The 12210-nt window shown below is 35.8% G+C and overlaps 1 protein-coding gene and 1 long non-coding RNA gene across 9 annotated transcripts in view; one reads left to right on the top strand and one right to left on the bottom strand.

The window, feature by feature from the left end:
• The window catches only part of plcb3 (phospholipase C, beta 3 (phosphatidylinositol-specific)), a 95368-nt gene extending 86301 nt beyond the window's left edge, over positions 1 to 9067 (top strand). For 3 of the 8 annotated variants that reach the window (XR_015494470.1, XR_015494468.1, XR_015494467.1), the window contains 3 exons: positions 5062 to 5148; positions 5698 to 7516; positions 7562 to 9064. Coding sequence is in view for 3 of the 8 variants with exons in the window: in NM_001122773.2 (NP_001116245.2) it covers positions 5062 to 5148; positions 5698 to 5985 (375 nt within the window). In the remaining 5 variants the exon portion in view is untranslated. 8 annotated transcript variants of the gene reach the window in all.
• LOC147843230 (uncharacterized) lies at positions 8545 to 12009 on the bottom strand. The gene is made up of 2 exons (XR_015496371.1): positions 9814 to 12009; positions 8545 to 9694 (listed from the first exon to the last, which is right to left on the bottom strand). It is a non-coding gene; the product is annotated as an uncharacterized LOC147843230 (long non-coding RNA).
• Between the last annotated feature and the right edge of the window lie 201 nt (positions 12010 to 12210).

The raw sequence follows: 12210 nt of genomic DNA, 5'->3' as shown, positions 1-12210 counted from the left end.
AATACAAAAAAAAAAAAAAAACATGATTGATGGTATAATCTTGAAATGTATTTTTTTAAATCATAAATATTAACATTGTTACATTTTTGTCTCTAATTTTGAGGTTTGTAGGTTTGCCTCATGGCTCCACATAATATCTACATTTGAGAAATTTCCATCTCATATATGCTCAAGAACTTTGATCTCAAGAACAGAACTCAAGATTTGTATATTCTGCATATAAAATTATTTCAGCAATGAATTGGTACATTGATATACATTTATATATATTAGCATTACTTGACAGATTAACAGATCTTGAACCCATTGTTTATCCTAATGGACAGACATATATTTGAAAACCTCCTGATTTAAAGCTTGCAGTGTTATAAAATATTTTAAACTTAATTATTAAGTGCAATTCCTCTTTTTTTTTTACATACAATCTATGAAATAATGGCAAATATATCAATAAATCTAAATAAAAGCTTTGTAAATGTGGCTTACGTCTGTGTCTAGAGTGAAGTGATGCCATGCTGATTTCATTGTAGTGGATTTTTTTCAAATTACAACATGTCAAGACTTACCATCATTTGATTGGATAACAATCGTCCAGATGAAATGCTCAGGAACCACAAAAAACATAGGCTGACTTGTGATGTCCATTGTAATGGACATAGGGTTAATAAGTAATAGTCTATTTTCTACTCTGGTTTTGAGGTTTGTCCGAGAGATGCAATGTTTTTAATGGGCAGGCTGAATTGTAGGCTTGGGGAAAAAAATACCCACAACATTGATTGGATAACAGTTTTGCTTAGTAAATTAAATTTCACCTGTCAGTACATGTGTGGATAAGTGTTTTGAAAACATCCATTCAGGAGAAATAGTCATTATCAGTGATTCACTGAACGGACCACACCTCAAATACCAAGCATGCTCCATGAATTGTGTTGATCACTGATTCATCATTATTCATCACATGTAAAAAAAAAAAAAAACAACAACAACAAAAAAATAAACCTTTGCATATTTTACATAATATACACCAGGGGTGCTAAATCCTGTTCCTGGAGATCTACCTTCCTGTACAGTTTAGCTCCTACCCTTATCAAACCCACCTAAACCAATTAATTAGGACCTGAAATCCACTTGATAATTACAGACAGGTGTGTTTAATAAGGGTTGCAACTGAAATCTGCAGGAAGGTAGATCTCCAGGAACAGGATTGGCCACCCCTGGTTTTACACTTTATATTGCCAAAAGTTTTAGGTGACCCTACCCTTCCACAGGGTTATAAAATCCAACACTGCTTCTATAACATTAGTGAATGTGTCGCTCTCTGGAGATAGATCAGTGAGTCATTAAGGCTGTAGTGTGATAGGTTGCCACCTGTGCTATAAGTTGTATTGTGACATTTCTTCACTGCTAAATATTCAATGGTAAACTGTTTTAAGGGATTAAGCAGTTGGTCTGTGCGTGTGCTGTGCAAGGTCTGTGCATGCTGAGCCACACTGTACACAAAAATACACAACTTTCTGCTGAGTCAGTAGCTACAGACCCCCAAACTTCATGTGGCCTTCAGATTAGTTCAAGAACATGTAGTAGAAAGCTCTCTCTCTCTCTCTCTCTCTCTCTCTCTCTCTCTCTCTCTCTCTCTCTCTCTCTCTCTCTCTCTCTCTCTCTCTCTCTCTCTCTCTCTCTCTCTCTCTCTCTCTCTCTCTCTCTCTCTCTCTCTCTCTCTCTCTCTCTCTCTCTCTCTCTCTCTCTCTCTCTCTCTCTCTCTTTCTGTGTGGGTGAGTGGGTGTGTGTTTCCAAGCAAAGGTTATGCAGTGACTGTATTCTTCCACAAATAGGCACGGCACAATATTTTGAATGTTTATTAGGACTGGAAAAATATGTGTTGTTGAGTAGACCAACTATAACAATATGTTTTCTGATAGCATTTTTGTAGGGAAATGTTATGTTTTAAAATCATATTAAAATAAACAAATAAAATGTTTTTCAGATTTAAAAATTCAAATTCAGACAAAAAAAAAAACTGACAAGGTACAAACATTCAGTATTTGATAAACAATTTATCATTAATAAACAGTATCTACGAGTAAAATTTCAGCAGATATTCAGGCTCTGATTGGCCGTTGCCATTTTTCTCTCGTTTTGACTCTTGTTGTGATTTATTTTCAGCCCTGGCTTCACCTTTGGGTCAAATTTAGAGAAACAACCAGTGCATAAAACAAATGTAATTTATCACTTGACAGCAACATGTATATTGCCTATTGTATTATCTAGATAACGATCATTTTAAAATATATTTTTTAGCCCTACTGTTTATGATATAATAATATATATATTGCCTTTAACACACCTCTGTGAGAGGCAGAGAACTTACTTTTTTATTATTTTATATTGTTGTGTGAGGTCCACTTACATTTGAAGTCAGAATTATTAGCCCCCTTAAATTTTTTTTATTATTATTTCCTAAATTATTTTTAACAGAGCAAGGAAATTTTCTCAGTATGTCTGATAATATTTTTTCTTCTGAAAAAATATCTTATTTGCTTATTTTGGCTAGAATAAAAGCAGTTTTTAATAATAATAATAATAATAATAAAACATTTTAGGGACAAAATTATTAGCCCCTTTTAAACTAATTTTATTTTTCAACTATCTACAGAACAAACCGTCATTTTACAATAACTTGCCTAATTACCCTAACCTGCCTAGTTCACCTAATTAACCTAGTTAAGCCTTTAAATATCAATTTAAGCTGCACAAAAGTGTCTTGAAAAATATCTAGTAAAATATTATTTACTTTTATCATGTCAAAGATAAAATAAATCAGTTATCAGAAATGAGTTATTAAAACTATTATGTTTAGAAATGTGTTAAAATCTTTTCTCTGTTAATCAGAAATTGGGGAGAAAATTAAACGGGGTTGAATAATTAAGGGGGACTAATATTCTGACTTAAACTGAATGTGAATGATTTTTACATTCAAAATCATAAAAAAAGATGAATATTTCTAATACTACAGTTATAAATCTTCTATTAATAACCTGGTTATGAGGTCGTCTCTAAATACACTTATATTATATTATATTATATTATATTATATTATATTATATTATATTATATTATATTATATTATATTATATTATATTATATTATTCATTTTCTTTTCGGCTCAGTCGTTTTATTAATCTGGGGGTGCCACAGCAGAATGAACTGCCAACTTATCCAGCATATGTTTTACGCAGCGGATTCCAGCTGCAACCCAACACTAAGAAACATCCATACACACCATAGACTGTAAAATATATGGACGTATTATCCGTGACGTCACCCATAGGTTTCTGAAGAGCGCAAAAGAAGCCACAAGTAGCCGCGGCCAACCGTCGCCATTTTGGTCACGCGTCATCACACCCACGGCGGAATACCAAACAAGGGCAAAGAGGCGGAGAGTGAGCGGAGCTACAGACACCTGCTAACATTTAGCTTGGACCTGGTTCAGACACACTTTACTTTGGGAGAAATGCTTAATACTTTATCACCTGTGACTCGTTTGTATTCTGACCACTTGTGCTTGGTTGTACACTATATCAATAAAGTGTTTAGACTTTTAAAAACACTGCTGTAATACATTGAGCCACTAAACATTGTTCTTATGACGTTTTTCAACAGGAGGAAAACGCGAATTACTTCCAAACACTTCAGATATAGTCTGTGTTAGTTAATGTAAGACTATTGATGAAATCCAGCATAACACTGTATGACAACGCTTCAGATGACTGTTCTAGAGCCTACAGCTAATCAATCTGACAGATTCTGGAGTGCATTACAGCTCTAAATATAAATATAAACGATAAATGATCTTAAATAAAACAAATACATGTATAGAGATGGTATATAAGTATACAACTTTACTCACATGGGAAACGGAGGCCACGTGAATGGTTTGTGAGCACAATTAAGTTCACTCAGCATGCCATGCCATCTAATAATTGTAGGAAACAAGTCCAAAAGGCAGTTGAGTGTGTAAAGCCACATAAAACAACACAGAAATACGATAAATATGCCGAGTTCAGTGGCTAAACTGCAGGATTCAGCCGAGGTGACGTGACGGCGACCAACGAGACCTAGCTGTCACTCAAGTGGCCACTCCCTTAATTATGCAAACTTAATATAACTTAATATAAAGGAAACGGATGAGTTATAAAAAAATTCACCCCCCTCACAGTTGTTATGAAGGGTAATATTACCTGTATTAACCAAAATCGTTTTTTGTACCAGACTGTAAACACCTTTTTTTCTGCTGTAAAGTTGGCCATTCTAACAGTGGGCTCAATTGAAATTTGCTCTGTTTTGGAGCCAGGAGCGGCCACGACTAGCGGAATTTCGGATGAATTGCAGTTTTAGTTACTTCCGTATTGGCTTCCTGAGGGAGAGCGGGAGGTTGCCGCTTGATACACACTCATTTACACACGTACACTACGGCCAATTTAGTTTACTCACTTCACCTATACCACATGTCTTTAGACTTGTGTGGTAACCCGGAGCACGGAGGAAACCCACGCAAACACAGAGAACATGCAAACTTTACACAGAAACACCAACTGCCCAGCCGAGGCTCAAACCAGCGACCTTCTTGCTGTGAGGCAACAGCACTACCTAGTGCACCATGGTGCAGCCCTTTATTATATTATATTATATTATATTATATTATATTATATTATATTATATTATATTATATTATATTATATTATATTATATTAATGATCAAATCGGAGTTGGCAAGAAGGCATTGGATGTTTCTAGTTGTGTTTTAATATTGGGTCGTACTTACAGTAGATTCTGACTGGTCCCACAAAGGTGTCTCTGGTCTCTCAAAGGTGAAACTGGCTATTTCTTGTGTTTTTTTTTTGTTTGTTTTATTATTGTTGTCTACTTTACCTTGTTGTTGTGTAACATTCCTTACTAGAACAAAGTATTACAAAGCCATAACAGACAATCTTGAGAACAAACTATCAAAGTGATTGAATTTTTCTCAGGAAGTCTCTTAATTAACTTTCTGTCTTTGCGTAGCTGGAAGTATCTCAGGGGAAGCGTCAGGAGAAGTTGAAAGCCCTTCATAAGGACATCCTTCAGAAAATCGAGGAGGAAATTCCTATGGTCAGTACATGCATGCACATATCTATTCAGCCATCAATCCTGACAGAACAGTCTCTTCATGACCACAATATTTTCTTTCACTGATCAAATTGTTCTCCCTGAAAGCAACCATTAATAACTTAAATGTGCATCTTGATCTACTGCTTGATATTTCAAACTGGTATTTGTTATTGTATTAATGTACTGCAACGTGTAAATTAGAATATATATTTGATGCTAATCGCACAACAAATGAAAAAAAAAAGAAAATCACTAACGATTCAGTTCTTAAATGTGTCACTTTCGTAGCTTTTTCATGGATCAATATTCAATATAATGATCTTTTTACATTTGTTTAGTTAGTCTTGGTATGTCTGTTTGTTAATTTGTTCTGTGAAATTTCATTGACATCTAAAATGTTGATGACATAACAGCTGTGTTTCCATTAATCTAACACTTACTCTTATTAGTTCGGCTCATATAGTCCATTCCTAGTTTGAAGCTGCCATAATATTGCTTGTTAGCTTGGTTACTTTTTCCTCCTTTAAGTTTTGAATGTTGTCTCTGTAGAATCAGGCCCGTTTGACCCGTGACTTCGAGGCAGAGCTAAAGCGTTTGCCAGAGGAGATTTCTCAATATCTGCAGGAGCTTGAGAGCAAAGGCTCTCGGAAAGACAGCTTGATGGGTCAGACCAATGACGGCCCAAACTCTGGCCCCCCATCCAACTGCAGCACACCACCTTACTCCTCCCCCAACCACAGCTGGAGCAACATAGCCAATGTTTCATCCTTACTGCTGGACTCCTCCACCTCAAGCTCTTCTGCCAAGTCCGAGACAGACACTACAGGAGTCTACTAATGATACTACACTCCTTTTGCTTGTTTTCTCCATCAGTCTCTTCAAATCGATTTCTATTCTCTGTGGATTGTAAGAATAGGTATAGTATTACTAGAAGTTGTACGTATTTTTTGAGAATTTTTATTTGGTTCTTGTTTTTTCTAAACCTGCATACACTTTGCTACGGTGTGTGCCTGAATCAAAACTGGCACCTTTTTACTTTCCTGTTTTAATCCTGAAACACAAGTGGATTTTATCTAGCTTTAATGATACGAGCTCTTGTACATACTTACTCATGTGTGTAAGACTTCTGTGGAAACCAGAGGGACGAGGTTCTGTATTTATTTCTGTTGTATATTGTGTCATTTGCAGCTTTACATGTATTGCCTCGAGATGTCCTGAAGGGGGCAGTGTAAATTGGCAGTAATGATATCTGAGGCACTAGTGCTAGGCTAACGCTTAATCCGAATGGTACGTGTTTACATAATGCACAGATGGACTATTGCTTACCCATAGCTAAACAACACTTTATTTCATCTTTTCTTGTGAATGTTTATTGGGTATGGAGTATGGTGTAAAGAAAATGTGGACGATTTCTTATCATTAGGGTGCATCAGTTTGTCATTGGGGTGGTACCTTTGAACAAGGGACAACTGAAGCGGGTACTTTACCAGGGGAAGACTGTTGGATCCCTAAAGGTACTTTTACACATTTTTAGTGTACATTTTGTTGTGTTTGTGTGTCCTATGACACTTTAAGTGCCTCACATCTCTCTCACCGACATCATTCTTTTTTAAAAATCCTGTAATCCCTCTCCCTCCCTCTCTCTCTCTCCCCTGTATCTCCCCCATATCTGTTCCTCAATCGGTTGGCTTAATCTACTCTAATCCCAGTTCTCTGTAATTGGCGGTGAGCCCACATGTCACACTGAAATCCAGTGATGTCCAGGAAACTTCAAGCGCCTTTTATTTTTGGCCAAACCCTGTTGAATCCGCTCACAGCCTGAGTGCAGTTTCATGTCAAATCCCATCTGCAGCAGTCAAATCCTCCACTTGACTTCATCGAGATCTTTTCAGAGTCATGACACATTGCATAATTTCAAAAGCCAGCATATGAGCATGCAATTTGTTTGTCAGTGTGAGATTGAAGCAAGACTTTTGCAGCTTAGCTCTGATCACCGCAATCCAGGGCTTTTTTTTTAATCTGTTAGAATGCATGATGTTGGATTTTGCTTTCTCTTACTGTAATCTGCTGATCTGTTCCCCCATCACTTCCTGTTTACTTTCTCACATTTGCTCAGTTTTTAAGTTTTATGTCCGTTTGTGTCTTTTCCCTTCCCATCTCCCCCCCCCCCCCCCCCCACTCTGTAAGTGTCTCTCAGAGCTCCATGGTTTGAAATGAAGGCAGTTGGATTTGTATTGTGCATTCAGTGTGAGCATCTAGCATGCAGCAGTCCCACTATAATACCAGAGCAGCAGATGGGCATTGTGCTTTATGATCTTTATCAAAGCACAATTATTACAGCACTTATGACTATTAAACAATTACATTTGCTGATTGAGTAACTTAATACGCAACAAGGGCAAGATGTGGATAGAAAGGTTTCCCTGTAAAAAAAAGTGTGCGCACACTGGTTTGATGGTTTACAAGGACAGAAATTTGTATTATGACCTATACCTGGGACTATATTGAGGTGGTTTATGAAGACATGATGTGTTCTTGTAATTCAAAATTCTTAAAATATCATACACAACAGGTTTTTTTTGACATTCAAAGTTTCAAACGTCTTCCTTTGCGGGTTGGTTTTAGGAGTAGGGACACACAATAAGCAGTTTCCTACACCATAAAATCCATTACAACTATGGAGAGTCCTTGAAAACCACTGATACCAACATGCGTGTGTGTGAGAGATGTAAGTGCTGAATGTGAGAATGAAAACCTGATTATAGATTTTAGAAGGCAAGAAAAGGGCTGATGTGAGATGGACATCACCATCTTTCACTTTTCAAAACAAGCATTTAGGGTTCGCATGTTAAGTCAATAGCTTTTATATACTCATGTGAACCGGGATTAATGGTACTTGCATGTAAACATTTTTACTGTCTCATGTCTCATTATCTTTAGTGAGGAGCATTAGCGATGTACATACTACCAGGAAATAATAATGCACGTATGTCAGTGAAACGTTTATATATCGATCTTCATCAAGTTCATTCCATTTTAAAGGTAAATGAAATTACTACTGACTAAAGGAGGAATTGAGGGTGACTTCTGTCTTTTTTATATTGGTCTAGTGGTTAAACTGCGCGCACACTCTCATTCTAAACAACATGTATCTGTCTTCATCTGCCTGTTTGAATTTGTGCGTGCGTGCGTGCGTGCGTGCGTGCGTGTGTGTGTGTGAGAAAATGAGGTACAAGTATTTTATTTTTATTTTTAAAAATATTGAGAAGCAGATTTTATGGGTTGTATTGCTCTTTCAGACACTTTATAAATGTCATGTTATTTACAGTAGCATGATTCTGTATTGTGCCTGTGTAAACCACATTATCACTTTCTATAAAGTTTCAAAAACAACTATTATTTTTTTTGGAAATCTAGTTATTTAGATAACCACTTTTTAGTGTCTTAAATTGGGACAAAATTCAGGTCGTTTTTTTTTTTTTTTTTTTTTTTGATAATTGTTGGTACATTTTTTTTTTTTTTCAAAAGTAAACATTAGCATGATATTTTAATTGTGTAATCAGTCATCCTCAGGGTAGGAGGATGGGCCCAAATGGGCCCAGAATAAGAGATATTTTGTGATGCTGGTGTGTGTTGTGAAGTCTATGAGGACTGCAGAGAGACTTTAAGGGACAAAACATGCTTACCCAAGGGCTAACTTCTGCTCAGCCTCAGTTACAGCTTTAACCAAGTACATATCTCATTCTCTCCCTGTGTTTGTCTTTTTATCATTCTTCTATAACACTTTTTTTTGGTAACACTGTATGTAGATAATACTGGTCTGCCATGTATAAAGGGAAGATTATTACTCTGGATGTAATTTTATTGTCTCGATAAATAATATAACTGTACATTAAATACAGAACATTGCGTAAAATGGCTTGCTTGTGCTTCTCTTTTTCAGTTCTCTTTTTATAGAAGTATTCAGATTGTGAAATGTTTTTTTTTTCTTTGTAAAAGGACCATTTATATGACACGATGAAGGTGTGTAAAACATCCTTAAGTATGCTAAATGAATCCATTCCAAAAACAGAAAAAAAATCATTAATATAAAAAGTTTCATAGGGTGTCATGGTGGTGCAGTGGGTGGCACGATCACCTCACAGCAAAAAAGTTGCTGGTTCAAGCCTTGGCTGGGTCAGTTTTCATTTTTGTGTGGTGTTTGTGTGTTCTCCCTGTGTTTGGCGTGGGTTTCCTTCAAGTCCTCCGGTTTCCCTCACAGTCCAAACACATGCGCTATATGTGAATTGGGTAAGCTAAATTGACCGTTGTGTGTGTGAATGAGAGTGTATGGATGTTTCCCAATGATGGATTGCTGCGTAAAACATATGCTGGATTAGTTGGCAGTTCATTTCACTGTGGTGACCCCAAGTTAATAAAGGGACTAAGCCGAAAATAAAATAAATGAATTGTTTCATTTTAAACTCATTTCAAACTTTTTTTTATTGTTTAGTTTTAGTAATTTTATTGTTTAATAAATTTTTTAAAGTGACATTTCTTTTAAAAACTTAAAAAATTAAGTTGAACATTACTAAATTTAATTTGTTTAAATTCAACCAATTTAAATAGTTTGCAACAATTTTGCAGACATAATTTTTTTTCAATGTAGTTGCAATGCAATGCAACAAAATTGTGCAATAGGAACCATCAAACTGAAGTCTTGCTTAATATTGAATGCATTGCATGCAGAATGCATCTTAATGGTTTGATAATTATAAATATATCATATGCCATTGCTGTAAAATAATTACTTTTAAATAGATACTTTAATTGTCTTTTTATTAAAGAGTTTATAGTTATTTTGAAAGCATCATAGGTGATACATGATTTTCAAAGTTACCTTTGTGCCACTTTTGACTAGTTTCTGCAGTTTTACCAGTTAGAGATGCGAGAGGGGATTTGTCTACTTTTTAAGCTGTTTAAAAAAAAATACAATAACTGTGAGACTTATGAAAGCACTTGAGAGCTCAATGCCATTCCTAAGACCTTTCAACATCCAAGTACACAAGTCTCTTGTCTTCTTTATTTGAAGATAGCGACATTAAAAAAGCATGTTTTCTGTTCTATACAGCAGGGATTGCTTGAAGCTTGTTTTATTATTTTTTTTATTATTTTTTTTATTTTTTTTGCAGTGATGTTGCAAACATTCTGGTTGGAGTTGTTTCTGATTTCATTTTTGCATCAAAAAAGTGAAGTGACTGAAGCACAATCCTTCACAGTCTTGTTAAATATTATGATATTATTAATTTGGGTTCATTGCACTTAATGTCATAAGGGTTATTAATAGTATGAAAATAATGTAAGTGTACACAAATCTGGCATTGAGCAGTTATAATAATAATTGTTAAAAGGGGATTTGGGAAAAATAAGAAAGTATTGCAACATGTGGACAAGCCAACACAGTGTCTACTATTAATTTCAATTAGCAGTGGAATAGAATCAGTGGAAAAACTTCAGCATCAGTACTCATCAAAAATTAAATGTTCAGCCTAACATTTGTCAGTCAAATTGAATTAAAAGTATCATTTCAAAATGTCTTTTAACAAAAGTGGCTGCAATAAATTCCACAAAAAAATAAATAAAAAAACCTTGCGAAAATCCTGATGATCTTTTTTTCCAGAATGATTTGAGATGGTGTTAAATTCCTAACATGCTTCAATGCATAAATATCTGACTGTACAAAGAACAGAATGGAATAATTTATATGACAACACGTAATTCATCTTTAGATTTCAAATCCCAGATGTTGTCAAGACATTTGAGACCCAATGTATGCAACAAAGTAGAAACAATCCAATTCATTCATATCTGTTGCATACAAACTTCACATTCGAGTCCACTTACTGCCTCTCAATGGCCTTGGTGGCCAGTCAGTCTTTAATTAGATTTCTATGTAATTTCCCATCCATTCATTTTTCTTTTCTGAACCCTTTACATTGCTTCCTTATCTCCTACGGTTTTATTTCCAGCACAAAGCTAGTCTCCTCTCTCCTTTTTCTGTTTTGTTCCCCAGTGAGCATCTGCTTCCGCTTCATTCTCTCTGCTCTCGTTCTGTCTTTTCTTTCTTTTTACTGGACAGCTCCATGAGAGCGAGTCAAAGAAGTGAGCTGGCACCTGAAAGCCATACATGATGTCCATCAGTTCCGTTTACAGAAGATCTACATGCCCACATTGAGTCAGTTCAGATCTCAAAATCAAATAATAAATTAAGCTATATACACTTGAAGTGAGGCACAAATAACAAACATTAAGCTCCATAGGGAGCTAGCCATACGCCCAGAACTTAAAAAAAAAAAATAAATAAACATTTCCATTTTCTTTTTTTAATGTACTAGAAGTCTTTTTCCAGACCGACTTACAAGCTAAGATAAAAGAAGCATTTTGCATTAACTAGTAATTTGAGTAGCAGTATATACATGCTTTAAGACATGCTTTGAGTTATTAAATATACAACTCAGTGCATTTAGGCATGTAGACATGGTCAAGACGATCTGCTACAGTTTAAAGTGAGCATCAGAATGAGGAAGAAAGGTGATTTAAGTAAACGTTGCATGGTTGTTGGTTCCAGACGGGCTGGTCTGAGTATTTCAGAAACTGCTGATCTACTAGGATTTTCATGAACAGATATCTCTAGGGTATGCAGAGAATGGTCAGAGAAAGAGAAATTATCCAGTGAGTAGCAGTTCTGTGGGCGCAAATGCCATGTTGATATCAGAGGAGAATGGCCAGACTGGTTCCAGCTGATAGAAAGGCAACAGTAACTCAAATAACCACTCGTTACAACTGCAGAACAGCATCTCTGAACACACAACACATTTAACCTTGAGGCAAATGGGCCATAGCAGCAGAAGACCACACTGGGTAACAGGAATCTGAGGCTACAACACTAGACACTAGAAGATTGGAAAAACATTGCCTGGTCTGATGTGTCTGGACATGTTTGAACTGGCCTCCACAGTCACGAGATCCTCAATCCAGTAGAGCACCTTAGGGATGTGGTGAAACGGGAGATTTGCATCATGG

Source organism: Danio rerio, chromosome 7, assembly GCF_052040795.2.
Source record: "Danio rerio strain M-AB ecotype USA chromosome 7, GRCz13ab, whole genome shotgun sequence".
NCBI lineage: Eukaryota > Metazoa > Chordata > Actinopteri > Cypriniformes > Danionidae > Danio > Danio rerio.
Note: the sequence above shows the minus strand (reverse complement) of the source record. Positions and strands in the feature narration are given on the sequence as shown.